Source organism: Passer domesticus, chromosome 16 (assembly GCF_036417665.1).
Source record: "Passer domesticus isolate bPasDom1 chromosome 16, bPasDom1.hap1, whole genome shotgun sequence".
Lineage (NCBI taxonomy): Eukaryota > Metazoa > Chordata > Aves > Passeriformes > Passeridae > Passer > Passer domesticus.
In genome coordinates this window covers 10,964,805-10,984,988 of record NC_087489.1, presented here as the reverse complement: position 1 = coordinate 10,984,988, position 20,184 = coordinate 10,964,805, and the positions used below count along the sequence as shown (strand labels likewise).

The 20,184-nt window shown below is 44.4% G+C and overlaps 1 protein-coding gene across 2 annotated transcripts in view; it reads left to right on the top strand.

The window, feature by feature from the left end:
* Positions 1-20,184, top strand: part of CDH4 (cadherin 4) — a 417,925-nt gene that overhangs the window by 309,588 nt on the left and 88,153 nt on the right. For both annotated transcript variants that reach the window (XM_064391991.1, XM_064391992.1), the window contains 2 exons: positions 7,506-7,661; positions 15,750-15,894. In XM_064391991.1, coding sequence (XP_064248061.1) covers positions 7,506-7,661; positions 15,750-15,894 — 301 coding nt within the window. The remainder of the gene's footprint in view (positions 1-7,505; positions 7,662-15,749; positions 15,895-20,184) is intronic.

Here is a 20,184-nt window from a genome sequence, read left to right as displayed (position 1 = left end):
ATGTGGAAGATCCATTAGCATTGGCCAGTTCCTGATAAGGGGACCTTGGCTTCCTGACCTTTATAATAGTCAGTGGGAGAGATAAATAATTGCTTAATTATTTAATCACAAAGACCATGCAACAAATTGCAGTTTACTGAGTTTTTCACTGGTAAAGACAGAGACCTGACATGAGCTTCTGGCAGTCCCAAGTCACCACTCAGAAACTTTGACCAGCTGCAGAGTTTCACAGAGCAGATTGGCCCCCTGAGCCCTGCAGACTTCAATCTTTTTGTGTCAGGATAACTCAAGCTAAAACATAAATTCTTTGCTGTTTCAGCAGGTAGGAAAGTAGAGTTAAGCTGCAGCAAATCCTTGGCCTCGATGCACTGCTGCACACCAGGTACTCTGTGCTTGTAGTGTGTCATCTCATCATACAGAGAATTTGGTTTTCTAGGCAAAAGCATTGTTATTTCACTTTTATCCCAAGCAGAATAATGGTAGTTTTGAATTAGACTGTGAGTCTGACAAGTTCAATTTCATCCTGTACTTATGCGTGGGGTCACACACAGTTACTGGCCACAGTTGCAGGCAGAAATTCTCTCCCACTGCATTACCAGCTCCTTACTGAGCCTGATTGATATGCTGCTCTCCATCTGCTCAGTGTTACATTCTCATCCAGGTAGAGGAGGAAAATCCTGGTAAACAATTCAAAAAAACTTGGAAGCGAGAGGAGTGAAAACTATCAAAGCTACCCGTGGGCATAGGGAAGGCTCCAGAGGAGTGTGTCCATGTGGATGTAATTGGCCTGAAGGGAGCAGCAGGGTTGGAGAGGAGCCCTTGGACAGACAGAGCCATGTGGAAGCCAAATGACCTGTGAAATGCTGGGAGCTGTCAGCAGCTGAACATTTGGTGCAGCACCTCAGCCAAGCACTCGCAGGGTGCGTGCAGAGGAAGCAAATCCTCCTGGTAAGGAGCAGGAGAGCTGGATGGGAAAGGCTGGATGGGAATGGCTGGATGGGAATGGCTGGAAGGGAATGGCTGGGTGGGAATGGCTGGATGGGAAGAGCTGGATGGGAATGGCTGAATGGGAAGGGCTGGATGGGAATGGCTGAATGGGAAGAGCTGGATGGGAAGAGCTGGGTGGGAATGGCTGGATGGGAATGGCTGGATAGGAATGAGTCCTCTGCAGGTACCACAGAACAAGCCAGGCACACAGGAGAGGTTCTTCTCTTTTGGATTCAGGCATCTCATAGCTTCGTTTCTTTAACACAGGCTGCATCATCAGTTAAATTAATGGCTTAAATGACAGCTTGAATCTCTCTGGGGCACTACTTGGACTCTGTCTTATCATCAAAATAAATAACATTAGAAATCACTTTGCACAGATTTCAGCTGGAAGATTTAACCTGACATGGGAGAGATCCAACCATTGGGGCAAAGGGAACATTTTATAGTTTGGCTTTGGATTTGTATTTTAAAGAAGAGGAAGAAACTTAAGCTCTCAGCAGTGAATCTCAACCATGTGAAAATTTGGTCTCTAATCTAGGTGTAGTCCTTGGTTCTCTTTTTCTTGGTGGAAAGAGAAAACCACTTCTTCCAGGAAATGTGATGTGTACTTAAGCCTTCAGGAGGATGGATTTCACCCTTGAAAGATTTGCTTCTCTTCTTTTTATCTGAAACCAGATACAAAGTTTTTAGAAAATCATGTGTGAGATGAAACCAGTCCCAGTTGAGGAAAGAAAGAAATCCCCAAGTGAAAATGTGCAATTCTATCCCTTCTTTCTTTGCCAGTAGAGGTCTTTCCCCACCTAACCTTGTTTATAAAAGCCACCAGCATGGACACTTGGCTCGGTCAATGCTCATTTTGTCCAGGGGTGGATGAACACTTAAGGACAAGCTGCTGCTAAACCCAGGGCTGCAGTTAGTGAAAATGCTGGGTTCCTACAAACCACCCTTGCCATGTCAAAGTATCCCCTTTGCAAGGCCCAGAAGAGAGGGTTTACTCTGAAGACAAAAGTGTTTTAAAGGATCTTCTGGGTTTTGGGTTGTTTTTTGTTTTTTTTTCATTTCCTTCTAGGAGGTAGCTTGGGGTCATTGGCAAGTGTGGTAAAAGGAGACAAGTTAAATGTTACCTTCACCTGGTTGGGTCTCCAAATCTGTCTTAATTTTTCTCTGTTTGACTTTTGCATCTTTTTATTGAAACCATATGTGATTCTTTCAGCAACATGCAGTAATTTGTTTGGAAATACAGGACTAGAGATGTGTCTCTTTACTGGCTTCTAAAACAACTGTGAAATAAGAGTTAAGAACTTTTGCACAAATGAGTCCTAAACATATTGCAAATTCAGTTAAAAATAAATAAGTCCTTAGCAAAGATTTCAATAAACAGTAAGAGTAGTTGAATTAAAATATTTCCACTAAAATTAATGAACCAATCCTGAAATGCTTAGACTGACTCTTAAGTGTGCTCTTTTAAAGGCTTTGAATATGTTTGCCTGTCTGAATTTCTATGGAGCATTTTGAATGCATGACAGATTGTAATCTTCAATTATTTTAATTTGGTTTTCTTAATGGGCAAAATAGCTAAGAGCTTAATAATAAAAAGACACTTACTGCTTATCATTTACATTATTTTATGTGTTCATTAATAATTATAATGGGTTTTATAAAACAAAAAAATCAAGTCTAAGTATCCCCAGGTCATGTTAGTGCAAATGTTGCAGACTATTCAGTGGGAGATTTGGTAAACTAAGTGTTTTTTGAAGGGCATTTTTGACTCCATATGTTGTAGAGCAAGACAAAGAATTTCAAAGGAAATTTATTTTCTGGTTCATTCTGTGGAAGGAAAATGTAACAGAGGATAAATGTCCTGCTTTGCTTTCTCCAGATACATTTCCAGGCACAGTGCAGGGATGGGCAGATCCCAGACCACAGACACCTTATGAAATTCTCTAAATACAGTTTATTAGGTGCAGGAGTACTGTTGTTATGGTCACATCTTCTCTTCTGTAGGCTCAGTTGTCCTTGTTCATTCAGCTTTTCCTTACACACCCCATTTCCTGGGCCTCCAGGCATTTTCTTTACTGCTCTCTAAACAGTCTCCATTGGAACACTTTTTCTCCTGGCAATGTCGTGCTCCAAAAACTGTATAATTTATGTTCTCACTGGTGTGCCCTCCAATCTGCTGGCCACATAGCTTTGCCTGCTCTGTACCACCCCTGCTCCCGGCATGGGAGCATTGCAGGGATCTGTGGAGGTTTCTGTCACTGCCAGGACAAGGGAGGAGGGCTTGGGGATTCAGACTCCTGCAGCAAGAAAGGGCAGTGCTGAGAGCACAAGGGTGTGGATCAACAGAAGGAAAACAGTGATAAAACCTGATAACTTAGAGGAGCTCACCACTTGAAGTGCTGTTCACTAGTAAAGTTTGTGGGAATGGTTTAGCTACCCAGTAGATGCTGATGGAGATGCACAATCCCCAGGATGTTATCTGTAAAAGCAGGATGCAATCCTGTGCCACAAACACTGCTTTTCTGTCTAAATGTGACATTGAGGAGAGGCCAGCTTGGAAGGCTTAGCCCTGTATTGTCTCAAGAGTTGCAATGTTCATTTTTAAACATTTTCGTTATTAGATCAGAACCTGCAGTAGAAAATCCCCATCCTGTGAAATTGCACAATTTCTCCTGTTTCTGGGATTGCTTTGTAGAAACAAGGGCTCAGACTCTGGATGTTCTGGTTCTGAGTTGCAAACATTGCTGTGTTTTGGGTGATGCCTGAGTGATTTGAGCTCCAGCCACTCACTGCTGGGCTGCACCCTGTCCCTGCTGGCCACAGCCGAGCAGAGGGGTGGCAGCTCCAGAGAGGTGCCTGGCTCTGCTGCAGGCTCCCTCTGGGGCTCTGCTGGCTGATCCCACAGCTTCCAGATGGGCCATTTGTATCTGTCAGACTTGGTGAGGAAAATGCTACCTGTGTTCATGAGCTAGGGTGGGAACAAGGGATTGCATCTTCCAACATAAATTGCCTTTTGATCTGGGACATTTTCCCTCACCAGTGAATCAAACCACTCCAAGCTCCATCCCAGAGGGGCTTTTTAGAGCATAAAAGCTGCTTTGCAAGCAAATTCCTTTTATGACAGTCATCAGCCATCATCATTCATCCTGCTCACATCATCATATGCAGAGCTGTATCATGCCAGGCACTGGAGAAGCTCAAAGCTCCAAGGGTTCTCCGAGTAAAAAATGTATAAATGCAGCTAAGGAAAACCATCCCTCTGCCATCTGTTCTGTAACCCAGAGCCCTGCATACCTCTTCACTGCATTATAAAAGGAGAGATAAATGAAAGGAAAATTCATGTGTATGTTCTCCAGTCAGAAGATTATCATATGGATCTGTTACCATCTTCACACTTCCCAGGATAAATGAAGGAAAAAGTAACTACCTTTTGAACCAGTAAATTCCCCCAACCTGTAATTTTTATTCCTGATTTAGTGAACTCCTTGGGAATATAGAGGGCTTTATTGCTATTATTATTATTATTATTACTGTAAACTGCTCCAGGAACAGTTTCAACAAAGTAAGTAAACCTTACATTGTGTTCAGATAATGTTCTTAACTTCTCAACAAGATTTAATAAATTGCACCCTGGGAATTAGGCAAATTAAACCTTTGGTCAAAATGCTACAGGATTACTGAAAAAATTATTTTTATTTTTTTTTTAATCTCATTAAGAGTGCTAAAATTATATGCTCCAATATAAAAAGCATCTGTGTGATAAATATCTCCCTGGTAGTAAAATGTACTATGTTTCATTGTCAATGGTCTTTGCAACTTTCTGTGACAAGTGCTACTTCTTACATTATTTTTTTTCTGAACACTTCATACCCTTGTATTTTTACTGGAAATGGATTTAAGTATAGGTAGCAGGCAAACCCTTGTGCTATGATTGCAATTAACAGCAAATTGCTGAATATTTTCAGTATATTTCCCCCATCTTTGTTTTGCTCAATGAAGTATAATTAGCTCATGGATTTCTCTCAGTATAATTGGCTGTGGGTCTTATGATATATTTCATCTCCTAGATCTGCAATGATTTACATACAGACAGCTTAGACCCTATTAATGCTAATAAAAGTGCTGCAAGGACATCCTATAGCGTGCACTTTATTAAACTGTACATAGCTTTCTTCGAGAGCTTCTGTTTATCTGCGTTTCCCAAAAATAAAATATAGTGCCTTTAGCACTGAATATTTAAATCCAGGCTCCTTTTCCCTGTTTCTGTCTCTCTCTGTGCATTTCTAATGCTTCTATCACAATGGGATCTGGATACTATATGCAACAGGAAATAGAGCAGAAAAATGTCCATTAACAGGCTCTTCCCTTCTGTGATTCGGGTTAAAACTGCTCCCATTTTGGTTCCCTGGAGTGTCTGCTTAGCTCTTTGGCATTTGTGCTCAAGCACAGCCATAGCTGAGCCAGGCTGGGGCTGGGTAGAAGTGCAAAATACCTTTGTTGGGTTGTTTTGGGTTTTTTCCACCTTTTTTAAGGGTAAATTTACATTATAGTTTGTTTGGAGTTGTGCCGACACACACTGATAAAGACAAACAGCTGTGTGTCCCGTATTACCCTTTTTAATTTGTCAGGTGGGAACCCCACCCTGGCGCAGAGCTGTACCTTCCTGTTTCCACTTACCTTAAGTCTGGCTCCAGGCGTAGATGTCGTGGTTTGGAGCTGGAACTCCCTGGTGTGAGCTGTGCATTTGCACAGACATTGCCACCAGCTCGATTTCCAGCCCTTCCCTCTGGCAGGGCAGAGCTGACCTTCTGAAAATGGGGGCTGTGATCTTCAGCTGTCAAACTGGTGACAGTGCTGTCACTGAAACCACAGCTGTGCAAGCAATGCTTGATTTTGATATACCCTTCCTCACCCACAGATTTGCTAATGAAAGTTGAATTCATGGCTTTTCTACTTGGGTCTTTCTTCCAAATACCCGCTAGCCCCACATAAATCTGGACAAATCCTCCTGTGCAGGATGAGGGCACTTTCAGTGTGCCCAGGCCCTCTTTTAAGTGACTGTACCAGTGTAAGTCCAGTCAGTTTTCTCAGTACTAACAAGCAGTGAATCCTTTGGAGAGAAGACAAATGGAGCTGTGTCTATTCCCTGACCTGCAGCTCCAGCGGCGCAGGTGCCGCGGATCAATCCTGGCGGTGCCTGTAATAACTGACATGATTAGCCATTAGCAGGAGCAGACAGTTTGGTGGGGGAAGCACAAAGAAAACAGTGTACAAACTTGGTAATGATCTGGACAAAGGTATCAAAGGAGATTCTGGGAGACAGGGATCTGTTATTGCCCTGCACCGACACGTTCAGCGTCTTGTCAGCCTCCTGTGTCAGGAGGGGAAGGAACAGCAGAAGGTCACATATGGGAGGAGTGTGCAGCAGCCCACAGCCCCATCTCAATTCCTTTGCCTGACAAGCAAAGCCTCCTCTTCTCTTGGAAAATGACCTTCTCTCCCCAGATCCAGGCTGTTTGGGGGACACAGGATCCCACTAAGTTCGCTCAGGCCCCTCCAAGGGTGCAGCTGCTGTAGCAGAGATGCATTCAGCTATGAGGGCTCTATTATCTTCCCACTACTTCGTTGTATTCATAGACCTGTTAGGGAAAAATTTATGCACATCACTTTTTACAGTGCCAAGACACTTTGTGATGGTGCAGGGGGTGGTAATTTATTTGTACCTTGCACTTTCTTTTGGGAATAGTCATGCTGTTGCAAGAACTTCTTTCAGCATTTGATCAGAAAATTAAATTTGTGTTTAAAGAGATAGTCAGGGTTGCTAGGACAACATATTAACCTCCCTTCTTTTTTCCTCTGCTCTGTATCCAAGGTTCGTGGAACTCACTGTGCTGTACTTGGCTTGCAGTGTTGTTCTCAAAGTGCAGGAGGGAAGGGCTTTAGAAACAGTGTCCAAAACATGCTTTTCCTCAACAAATAATTACATGAAATGGTAGCATCCCACTGGGCATTCCCAGCCTGGCCTGGTCAAGCCAGCAGGGTTGGACAAAGAGGAGCAAACAGCCCCGTTCTTTGAATTTCACATGGGAGTATTTGTGTGCACAGTCACCAGGACTGAGAATACAATGGGGGAGCTTGCAGACAGCGTTTTCAGAAATGATTAATGGCTGGGAGACTCTGGGTATAGCTGAAAAATTTGGACACTTTAAGGAGACCAGGGTTTCAGTAATATGCAAACAGTGGGTTTTGTGCATTTTAGGCTATTCCACATCTCCATTGAAAAGTCACAATTTCAACGATTTCTCATGAATTAAAAAGGAGCAAAATAGCTGAAACTTTGTGGAATGTACTTTTCATGGCTTTTTGCCAAATGTTTGGCATTCAGCTCCCTTGTCGGGACTAACAGTGGTATTACATCTCTGCAGCCTTCAGGCTCAGATCTTTTAAAGTTGCTTAAACATCCATATGGCTTTTGTCCAGAACTTAAGGATTCCTGTCTCTGTTATTTCCTCCAGATCCGTTCCGATAAGGACAAGGAGATCCATATCAGATACAGCATCACTGGAGTGGGAGCCGACCAGCCGCCCATGGAGGTCTTCAACATTGACCCTGTGTCTGGCAGGATGTACGTGACACGCCCGATGGACAGGGAGGAGAGAGCTTCCTACCATGTGAGCATCAAACATCCTGATTTTCAGCTGGGCTCACGAGCTCGAGGCAGAATTTCTGGGTTCAAGAAGGGGCGCGCTAAATCCGCCAAGCCGATGCAAAGTGCTGGTTGTGAGCTGAACGTGAGCCAGCATGTGCCCAGGTGGCCAGGAAGGCCAATGGCACCTGGCCTGTATCAGGAGTAGTGTGGCCAGCAGGACCAGGGCAGTGATTGTCCCCCTGTGCTGGGCACTGGTGAGGCCACTGCTCAAGTCTGGGGTCAGTTTTGGGACCCTCACCACATTGAGCATGTCCAGGGGAGGGTGGCAGAGCTGGGGAAGGGTGGAGAGAGTTGAGTTTGATGGGGAGCAGCTGAAGGAGCTGGTGGGGGGCTCAGCCTGGAGAAAAGGAGGCTCAGGGGAGACCTCATCACTCTATGACTCCCTGGAAGGAGGTTGTAGCCACATGGGGGTTGGTCTGTTCTCCCAAGTAACAAGTGAGAGAACAAGAGGAAATGGCCTCAAGTTGTGCCAGGAGAGACTGAAGTTGGATATCAGGCATCCCTGGAGAGATTCAAAAGCCGTGTAGATGTGGCACTTGAGGACATGGTTGAGTGATGGGCTTGGCAGTGCTGGGGGAACAGTTGGGCTTGATCTGAGAGGGCTTTTCCAACCTAAACAATTCTGTGATTGTATGAAAGTGGAGATAAACTGATGTCTTTTTCAGACACAGAGTCATTTGTTTAAAATGGTGCAACTTCACACTGCTTGTTAAATCCATGCAAATTTATGTGTAGACTGAACCACCCAAAACCATGAGAAGCCAGTCACTACATTAGCATGTCTTGGGAAATTACTAATTTAAGAATCATTACTGCATCTAAACATGCAATAATTGCTATAGTCATTTTTCACTTTAATTCACCAGGAGATGTTCAGGCAGTATGATGGGGGTGTGTCAGATAGGTTTTTAAATACACAGATAGGCCAATATTAAATATCAGGGAATTAATTAAGATTAATTACACTCAAAAGTGATGGTGCCTCATGCTATCCTAGTTCATAAATTGCACTACCTGCAGAACGCTCACAGTGTAATTGATTGCTGTGTTTTGATATAAATCCCAGCTCCTCAATTGCACAGCAGTTCCAGTCCCACAAATTGCTAAAAGAATAGGTTGCCCCTTGCATGATAGCCCTGCAAAATTTCAAACATTTTCTGCATCTGCTCTCTGGCTGTCTGCTGGAGTGGTTGCGAAAGGCTGTTTCCTGGATTGCTATCAGCCTTAGCCCCATCTCCTGACCTGGGAATAGCCCTTCCCAGGGAGGCTGCAATGCCAGCGGAGCGCACGGGTCACTTCCAGTGACACCGCATCCCGAACTGCGCCGTCGGAGATGCACATTCTGTCAGCTTTATCAGCTATCCAGTTAACCATGTTGACACAGCTTCTGGGCTGGGGTGGAAAGATAAAGAAAATAGATTACCTCTTTAGTTGGTTGGAAAAAGAGATTTCCCCTGGGTAAAAGGAGATCTGAAGAAAAATTATTTTATACTCTGTGAACAAGAACAATTATTTTGTTTGTCGTGCCTAGGAAAATATGAAGAGAGGTTGTTTTGGAGAAGAAATATTTGAGATAAAGTGTGTGTCATCTCAGCATTGTTGATATTGTTTCAGCAGTGCCAGGTTATTATAACAGCCCAGTCAATAATAAAAAAGTGAAGACTTTTGATGGAGCCGCTGTGATGTCTGCAATCAGACACTCGCAGCCAAAAATATGAGGTGAATCAGATTTTGTCCCCCATCCTAACAAACCCTGTGCCCCTTAAAAATGAACTGAACCTACCAGTCACAGTGAATTCAGCAAATTGAATTCTTGCCTTGTCAAAGGTGATGGGATGAATCTGCCTTGTACATACCACAGGATTTCCAGCCTTTGCTGTTCCTCACAGAAACCTTGAACTAGTGGCATCCATGTGTAAATAAGCATATTCATACTCCGAAGGTTATAGGAAGATGTATTTTATAGAGAGAATAACTGATGAGTATGTTATGAGACCTTATAGACAGGAATACTGACTGATAGAAATTTTTTTTTAGGAGAATAGTAGAAGGTGGTGAAGAACCTTTTAAGTTGTATCTGTAAATGACTTTAGGTCCTTCAGCCTCAATAGCAATGGACTGATGATTTCTTGTACCATCAGTTGTTCATTTCCTAACCCTTTACAAAGCATTTATAAATACACCATGCACAAAGCAATGACCCAAACACTGGAGGAGAAACTTACAGTAGGAATGATCAGTGCTGGAAATGAGAAAAAATTTGGCCCATTTCCAGAAAGAAAATAAATTCCAAAGTCTTGGCTAGTGGAAGGTTTGAAGAAGTCAATGAATTTATTCCACTTCATAGAGCCCAGTCTCTAACTGATAGGAAAGGCAGCATGTAGCCAGGTTTGAACTGAGTGCTGAAGAGCAGTGGGTGAGGTGTAGGCTTGGATGTGAACTGGAGAGCTTGGCTACTTTAAACTTGTTTGAGATCTGCTGTGGTTTCCTTTAGCTTGAATTAGTAGCTTTGCTCTTCAGTGGGAATGTCAGTGGAGCTGCAAGGCACCGCTGGTCCCTCTGACCCAGCAGGACATGGGTGCTATGTCTGGTGCAGCCTTGTGTTCCAGCTGAAGGTAGGTGCATTTACACAGCTTCAGGTTTTCTGCAGCCCCAAACAAAACTTCAGCATCTCTGTCAGTCGAGTGTTGTCCTTGCTGCTTTTGTTCCCAGGTAATCTAAAAACTAATTATAAAAGAAAGAACAATAATTTGCAAGTCTTTGTAAGGCTACATATCAAGAGTTCTGTTTCATTAACTCCCACATTTTCAACACATATTTTCTTATGCATAATTATCTGTATTGCTTCAGGACTACCATTTTTAAAATACTAGTGTTTTAACACTCCCTGCATTCAGCAAGCCATTTGTCTGATGAAACCTGCCTCGCTCCCTAAGGTGAAACAGATTTTTTTCTAATTAGATCAGGAGTTCTGCAGCAGAACTTCCCCTGTTTTTGTGATCATTCTTGAACTTTTAGGGAGGATCATTCCGAGCTTGAGTTATGTAGAGATGTATGTGCCTCTGGGACTCAGAGCCCCAGCCCAGGTGCTGTTTGTGCTGGTGATGGCAAGTTCAGCTGTATTTTGGCTTCATTTGTTTGTGTCTGCACTCCAAACCAGAGCACAAACTCTCCAGGGACCTCGCAGACATCTCAGACACAGAGTCAGCTGAAAATACGAGCAGAGAAAAGCAAAAAGGGCTCTGCAGCCACTTAACCAACCCCACGTCATGGTGTGGAGCTGCACAGGTGGCATTGAGTGATGGCCTGGGAGCCACCCTGGTGTCATTAGTGCCATGGGACACACAGCAAGGGACACACAACCATGGGACACACAGCCAGGGACACACAGCAAGGGACACACAACCATGGGACACACAGCCAGGGACACACAGCAAGGGACACACAACCATGGGACACACAGCCAGGGACACACAGTCAGGGACACACAGCCATGGGACACACAGCAAGGGACACACAGCTATGGGACACACAGCTATGGGACACACAGCCATGGGACAGACAGCAAGGGACACACAGCCATGGGACACACAGACAGGGACACACAGCTATGGGACACACAGCCATGGGACACACAGCCAGGGACACACAGCAAGGGACACACAGCCAGGGACACACAGCCAGGGACACACAGCAAGGAGCACACAGCCGTGGGGCACATTCCCCACATTTCTCTGCCGTCTCCCTGTGGCAGGCATGTGCTGCATCTCCCCTTGCAGTCAGCCCCTGGAATGTTCTCTGCATGCCAAGGAAGTTTCAGCAGGTAGTAATGTTTAATATGCATGAGTTCTCTTGGCCTTATTTAGCTGCGCTCCCCAGGTCCCGTTTGTGCTGCTGACAGAATTAGTGGCTCTCAATGTCTCTTCTGATCCAGACACCAGTTTCATATTAAGCTGCAGTTAGGTCTGGCAAGTACAAGGGATAGAAAATTGGTAGCTTAGTTTTCCAAGACGTTTTTCAAGCTCTGTTTTCAAAAGACATCAGCATAAACATGTCAGTAAGTAATCATTGCTTATGATACTCAAGTAATATGCATTATAGGAAAACTTTGAAGCAAGTCCTAATCCAGTTCCAGACACATGTGTGCACTGTCAGCTTCAGGCTGGTGAAATACTCCCTCAGAAATGGCTGGAGCAGAACAGGTGGGTTACAGACTGACAAAGGAATGAAAAGGAACAAAACAATTTTACTACAAATTAAGGGATAATTCCAGTATTTTGAACCATGTTGAATAATGCCAGCCATTTGTGTCACAATGCTCTAAATTGAACTTTTAATCACAATTAAGAGCACACAAATTAGGCATGACATTGTATGCTTATTGCCGAAAGGCTCTGTCACTGATTGATAATGTATATTTGTATTAGTGGTATTAGTGCCTAAGTAATATTCATATTTAACACAATTCACTGTGTTGACTTTGACTAACTACCTTTAGATACCACCAGCCTCCAGTGTAATCAATAATCATGATACCAAATCATTTGTATGCCAACAGCTACATTTACACTGGAAACTGTCAGTAGGAAAACCTCAGAGACCTGTGGTAGCTGCTGCTGAATATGATAGCAATAATGGTCACACTTTTAAACAATATTTGTTAAAGAATATCGAGCCAGCTCCTTGGCTGGTGCAGCAGAGTGATGCATCAGCTAGAGATTAGTTGGCTGCATGTATTAATTTTTCAGAATCCTTTGTAAGGTATTTAACTTGATTTTATTCCTTCTTCACTCCTGACATGTTCTCCCTCTTGAGGAAAATGTAAATATTTCAAACTAACTTTATAAATGTTTCTTAACTGTCTCTTCAGGCACAACAGCTCCCATTTGAGTACTTGTGCATGCCCCATGTGTGGCATGTGTCCTGTGGCCCAGTAATGCTCTCTGACCTTGCACTGGTGTGTTTTCCAGTTTAAAAATGATGTGTCTGGTGGAGCTCAACCATCACCTTTTGTGCCTTGCCCAGTGCTACAAAGCATTCCCATGCATCCTCTCCATCACTTCAACACCAGAATAAAGGTGGCAGAGGTGGCTTGGTCACAGGTGGCCACAGAGCTCCACGTGGGCTCTGACTGTGCCTGGCAGAAATGAGCCCCATCTCACCACTGAGGAATGGCTCCGGAGCAAAGTGTGTTGTCCAGCTTGAGGATGCCTCATGAATGCCAAAAGTAGGACAAGAGAATGAGGGAGAAGGCTAATTAAGGAAGGGAAATGCAGTGTAGATCTGCCTTGGAGATGCAGCCAGTTTCCCAGCAGACACATTGACCCCCTGGAGTCCCTCCTTCCTTGGCTCTCTCTGCTGAGGATGGTCTCTAATGAGGAATTGTCTCTTAAGAAGGAATGGTTTTTAGCAGGAAGAGCTCCCATTGAGTTGAAATTCAACCCTGTGGCTCAGGACTCCCTTTGCCACAGCTGGCACTGACCACAGGGGAGCCACATGTTGGAGATATGGAGGCATTGGCACATGAGAGTTGTTCAGAGAGAACAGGCAGGGAAAATTAATGCAAAAAACCACAACATTTAAAAAGTAGAAATGTTCACTGAAGCCAGGCCAAAAAAAAGGAGCAGGAGAGAGGGTGCCATCTTCCTGGCACTGCAGATGCTAGTCAGGACACCAGTGACCACTTCAGTGTGCCCAGCACTGCCCTGCCTCCCACAGCTTAGCCCAGTGCTGGTGCTGGGCTCAGGACACCTGAGCATGTCACCATAGGTTTGATGAGATTCCTGCAGTCTTGCTTATTGAATTTTTTTTGCCTTGAGTGCAGGCAGTAATGTGCTGATGGGTACATGTGCTCAGTGAGTGCAACAAGCAGATAGATGTGCATTGCTGAGAAATGCCTTACTCCTGGAGATTTCAAACAAAAGCTATCGAATGTAATTAAAAATTTGCAGGGGGAGAGTCAGATCTGAGGGGGGAGATACCAGCTTTGCTCTCTGCTTTATCTCTGAATGGAACCATTTCCGCTGCTGGAAATGCTGTAAGAGAGAGCCCAGTGCTGCCTCAGTTTGAAGATAATAACTTTAATTTTAGCTCTGAATTACTTTTTTTCAAAGACAGTCTGACCTCTGACTGTAAAGTTATTGAATTGCTACATCTGACATGATGAAGGATAGCTCAACAGGTGGGAGCCAAAGCAGTTCCTATGTAGGAAAGAAATGCAGATATTAAGAGCATTGCAAGTCATGAAACACAAATGGTACACCCTGTATTGAAAGCAAAGTTGGACTTCAGGCTTTAAAGAAAACGTGCTGCTTAATTTCTTTTGAAAAAAAAAAAAAAGTGTTTTTCTCCCAGCTCATTTCATGTGGCAGTTTGTTCTCTTTGCTTGATTAAATGTTAATCCAGCCCATCCTAATGGTGTGCAGTTCCTTTTGTTAAGCTGTGGACTTCTGAGCACCATACATGAAGGGGAAAGTTGCATCAATCACCAGCACAGCGAGAGTGAAAGACAGGAACCAGGGCTAATGCAATTAGCACATTTATTTGTCATGCATCAGAGGAGCTGGACACCTCCCTGGAAAGTCAGCTCTGACTCCCAGCAGCAGCCTGATGGTGTAGGGAACTGCTGGGAGGGACCAGAGGCCTCCATCCCTCTGGATGGCAGAGCTGGCGTGTCCCCTGTCCTTCAGCCCCACTGTCCCAGCCCGTCTGGCATGAACAGGGTGCCCAGAGGAGCTGTGGCTGCCCCATCCCTGCAAGTGTTCAAGCACAGGCTGGATGGAGCATGGAGCACCCTGGTCTGGTGGAATGCTCCCTGCCTGTGACAGAGGGGTGGAACTAGATGAGCTTTAAGGTGTTTCCAGCCCAGCCCATTGTGTGACTGAGCCTCTGTGAAGCTGGCATCCTCTGGAGCCTTGGTTCCCCAGCCCACCAGCCCCGCGCGATGTCGCGCCATCCCGAGTGCCATCCGCTGTTCTCATGGCAGAGTGGAGGCTCAGCAGCGCTCACGGGGGCTGAGATGAAGAGGGATGGTGGCCAGAATCTGCAGCACTCAGAGCCAGGCAGTGCCTCCCCGCTGCCAGCCAGGTCGGGGCCGTGCAGCTCTCCCCTCTCTGTCAGAGCTCTCCCGGCGTTGGCGGTGCTCAGCCACACACCATTTACAGTAGCCATCTGTTCCCCTTAATGAGAAAGCTATCCATTTTTTTCACCTGGTTACTGATTGTTCCAGACTATTGTGATTGCTTCGTTTTATTAATTACTCATTTTGACATGCTGTATCTGTCTCTTTTGTTCAGAAAACAGATGCTCTTGTTTCTGGGCATTTTTACTGATGGTTATTGCTAATAAGATAAAGCTGCAGTTCCAGTTTAACTGAGGGCTTAACACTGTGGCTCTGGTTATTGAAATGCCTCAGCACTGGGTATTTTATTCAAGCCTGAGGAAATTGCATTCTTAGTGCCATGGGCGCTCCCATTATTTGAAGGAAGGGGACTTTTTAAATGTCTTTTGGTGCACAGAGCAATGGGGTTGGTAGCTGTTGCTGTTCCTGGAGACCTTCATTAAACAAAGAATAAACATTACTAAGATCATGCTGAAATCTCCTCACTTCCTAATCCCCAGTATTATGGGTGTGAAACACTGCAGGTTCCCATAAGAAACCTCTCGCTCAAAATCGTTTCCTCACTTTATTTGGAACTAAGCAAAATTTGCTTTTCAGATTGTCAGACAAGGTTCAATATGTCTTAAAAATTAAAATAGGGTGGTCTGTGAGCTGTGAAGGAGATAAGATAGCATCACTACACCAGAGCTGAAGTGTTTCCACTGACAATCACTGTTTTAAAATATTATTTCAATATTATATTAAGCTCTGAAAAACTGTGAGTTGAGTGTAGATGGAAACCATGTCAGTACTTTCTGCTGGAATTAGATACTGGCTCCATTCAATTTTGAGGAAGTATTTATGATGTAAAGTCAATCCTTGCAAAAACAGTCTCTCATTCTGCAACAAATCCATTTGCTGATGTTGTGCTTTCATTGTGCTCCTCCCCAGCTCCGGGCTCATGCCGTGGATATGAATGGAAACAAGGTGGAGAATCCCATTGACCTTTACATCTATGTGATTGATATGAATGACAACAGGCCGGAGTTCATCAATCAAGTCTATAATGGGTCTGTTGATGAAGGCTCTAAACCAGGTACGGTTGGAAAAAAGTCTCAAAGTTTCACAGTTTTTCTGTCATTCTTCTGCTGTGGTGGCTTGGGCTCTGCTGGGAACACAGGATGAGGGAGAGGTTTGCTCTTGCTGGCTGTTGGTGGAAGACTGGTGGAGGTGAGAACAATCTGGTGTCTATTTTTCTGGTTGAAGACAAAGTGCAGACTTGGGATGGAGGGAACCTGGGTCCTGGTGGTCCCTTCTTGGCTGTGGAATTTGGAAAAGCAGCAGTTTTGTAGAGTAATGCTCTGTAGCACCATTCTCATGCACTCACTGCACACGTACAGGGCTGTTATTCTAATTACAGAGCACTGAAAGCCAGCCTGGCAGTGGCCTTTCACTGACCCTGTGTCTCAAATGCTCAATATCCTCCTCCTTGATATTTAATTCAGTCATTTGCCTGCTCAATATCTGGCATCCAGTCAGACTCCAGAGAAGGTTCTGTCTCAAGAAAACACTTTCTTACTTGGGATCTGATGGAAACCTGCAGAAGTGGGAATATGCACATTGAAATAGCAGGCTCATCCTCTGTCCCCACAGACTTTTCTAACAGAGGGTAAAATGGGAAAAAACCTGAAGGTAAATTTCAGGAAATTTCTGGGTGAAAAATCAGTGAGGGTGTAAGCTGTATGGGGAAAAGTGATGATTTTTACATGAGCACATTTATATGCTTGGAAGAAGCAGAGCTGTAAAGGTCTTTAATGTTCTATTTCCAACTCTACTGTTGATTTGTTATTTAAGTTTGGTGTAACCCTGCAGTTTCCAATACAGGAGCAGGGTTGGTTTAGCTCATTGCTGAGCATAACTAAAATGACTGTATCCATTCTTTGAACATTGTCCTGTGTCACCAGTACAATTGGAATTCTCCTGAAATCAGAGGGAGTTTTTTTTTCCTAGATTCTCTCCTTGGTTGTTTGCCAGCTGAGGGGTTAAATACCCCGTGACTTTGGTTTGTGTCAGCAAACATTCATCACCGCGGCTCTGCTGCCCGAGGTGTGACAGGGAAGTCTCCGGTGGGCACTGTTTTTAACAAGGTGATTCACAGTCCTGATTGATTGTCTTCCAGCACTGTGAGGGACGGGCAGCTGTGGGGGACACGTGGTGGGGACAGAACGTGACATTATTTCTGAGCAAAGAATAGGTACAGCTCCCTTCCTGATTCCTTTGGGTGGTGATGTCCCAGCCTCAAAGTCCTGATCCTGGTTCTGCTTGGGGAAGGGAACGTGACAAGTCCCTGAGCTGACAGCTCTGATGACATCTTCCCAGAGAATTTTTCCAGCTTTCATTTGAAGGCCACTTTGGGGCATATAACGGTTTGAAGACTGATACAACATTTCCATAGCAAATCAAATTTCTTACATCTTATTCGAGGACAGATCAATATTCCAAGTGTTCCCAAATGTTTTAACTAGCTCTGTTCATCTGTCAAAAAAGCAGTAAATTGCATCCTCTTCTTGTCTGAAATCCAGATAAGCCTTTGAGCTATTAAATAGAACAGGATAATTTGCCTACAAAATACTTGTGCCTCTGCTTCTAGCAGTGTTTTTTGGTATTCTCTATCCCAGGCTGGAGTGCTTGCCTTTAAGGCAGGAAGGTAGAAAGCAATCTGTTTTTATTCAAAAGCAATTACATTTGTCTTTGATGTATTTGTCGGGGTTTTTTCCTCTCTCTCCTGTTTAATCGGTATTCTTTTAAAGGTTTATATTAGTATTGAATTTCTCTTCCTTGCTTTTGTTGAGCCTCCTAGGAATTTGGGTATTGGAGGCCCTCATTCCGTGTGCTTGGCAAGAAACATGATCTTGTGCCTTTGAGAAAGTGATAGAGAGGTCATGGAGTTAAAGGGAATATCTGCATGCTCCTCCTTTGCCTCAAAATTATGTGTCCCTCTTTTGTGCAGAGACAAGTATAGACAATGCATTTAGCAAAGGGTAGATCTTGCAAATATTTAGAAGCTTTTTATTGGTTGAAGATGCCTCAGAATATTGTAACAGCTAAGGAGGTACCACCAGCCATTGCAAGAGAAGAAATACGTTACCAGAATTCATTATTATTTCTGGCAGTGGTTGAGAAATGAAAGGCACTGAATATTCTTTGAGGTAACAGCAAAATTTGTTCAGTACTGATTCAACAGTAAGTTAGAGATGTATATGCATCTATAAAAATATATCTGCATATGTGTGAATATCCATGCTTCAAGCAAACCAAAAAATCTTGTTATACGTTACAGGAGTTCAGCATTCATTTTCCTCTGCTCAGTGCTGCTGAACTGTGCCTGAGGACTGAAAATGCTTCCCTGGATATCCTGTGCAATTGTTATTTCTCACATCTTCCATATGCCCATTTATAATGGCTGTGATTAAAAATGCAGGATTACTTGATTACGACAGTATCTGCAATGTTCTTAATTTTGCACACCTCTGATGAGAGATATTAGAGTATCCCAAATAAATGCTGGCTCTGAGGGCAGCTAGAATGAGCAGCCAGTGGCTGTTTGAAGTCAGTCGGAATTTTGCCCAGATTTAATAAAAAAAAAAAAAAACAGATACAAAAGGATATATGGAGCTCGAGCTCTACCCATGGAAATTTTGCAGAGCAAGACCATCAGAAATGTGCTGTTGAGCAGAGGCTGAGCAGGGCGCAGTGACCTTGAGCTGCAGGGAAAGCCCTGGTAAGGCTTCAGCAGGATCAATGGAGCAGATCCCGTTCCAGTGAGCAGGAAAGGGCCCTGAGGTGCTGTCCAGCACTGCCATGGTCCGGGCTGGAGCAGAGGCAGGGCTGTGTGTGCACAGCAGGCAGGGCTGTCCCTCTGCAGGATCCTGGTCCCTGCTCGGGGCCGGGATGTGGTGACCTGGAACAGAGTGTGTGGCCTCATCTCCGAGCCTGGCAGGGAGCTGCAGAGTGTGCCAGGCCAGGACAGGGCATGGAGGGTGGCCAAGTGAGATGTGACCTACTGACTCAACAGTGAATGTGCCAAAAGAGGGTGGAGTGAACCAAGGAAAGGGAAGGCAGAAGGAGGCGTGCTCCAGCCTGCAGCATGGTGTGACACTGCTGGGCACTCAGCCTCCCGCAGGAGCAAGATTGCTTTAGCCTGGAATACAAATAGACAGAATTGTCCAAGAGCTGGAAGAATTGGCAGTGATGTGAAGAGACTCATTAGACAGTCTGATGGGGTTTAAATGAAGGGGCTTCCCAGCCTGCAGAGCACTCAGCCTGGGTTCCCAAGGAGCGTGCTCTCTGCAAGTCACCTTGAAGCAACCCTTGACAGGAATAGAAAAGAAATCATCAAGTATTATTAATTATAATAGGTTGTTGTTGCTGGCTAAGATTATAATAATTTAAATAGTGTCTTGAGCCTAGCATAGTGTTCTTGAAATCAGGAGCTCACTCTTGGTGAAGTTCTCTGTGGTGAGAACTGGCCCCTGAACATCCTCAGATGTGCTGGCTCTTAAACTGAATTGCATCTTTTTCCTTTTCTGATACTCTCTGTAAAAACAGTTTAATGAATTTCTAGTCTCAGGTCAAGTAGCTGGGCAATTTAAAATGTGTAAAAGCAGGCTCTTCCAAAAATGCAGATCAGGAGTAGTGATGCAGGATTTCCTTTTCCACAGGACCATCTTTCTTCCTCACTCTCCCCCTCCACGCGTTGTTTTGATTTAACACGCCACTATTTGAAAGTGTGTCTTAAAAGACCATATTTTACTCATGTTGAATAATGTTCTGCCTCTTTGAACTTTGCCTCTGTGTGAAGAACACAGCCAGGTTTTAAAAATGCAGCTGCAAGCTGGAGCTGAAATTCCCCTGCTCCCTCTGGCAGCCTTAATCAGCAGAGCTCTCCTGGAGCTGCCTTTCAAGCGCTGACAAAGCGGGATGGGTGCAGAGCTCAGCTGCCCAGCACTGCCTGCCCTGCAAGGATTCTGCTGCCTTTTCCATGCCCACGTCTGCATCACACCAGCTCCTTAGAGCAGGAAGGAATGGGGCTTGGAGTGGGATTTTCCCCTCTGTGAAAGCCCCTGAACTTGTACTGCTGGGTGTGCAGGATCACAGCAGTGTCCTTGGGGAGGGCTCTTTCAGGAGAAACTTACAGTTTCAAAAAAATTACTCAAGAAAATGACATGAAAATGCTTAAACATGAAAGAAGAAAGGGAATTTAACCACAAAATAGTGTGATGGAGAAGGATTACTTGCATCTCTGCGGAAGCTTCGTTTTGCTGTAACCACAGCAGACCCTTCCTCGTGGAAGGATGTGGATGTCTCACTTAACTGAAGTGTTCAG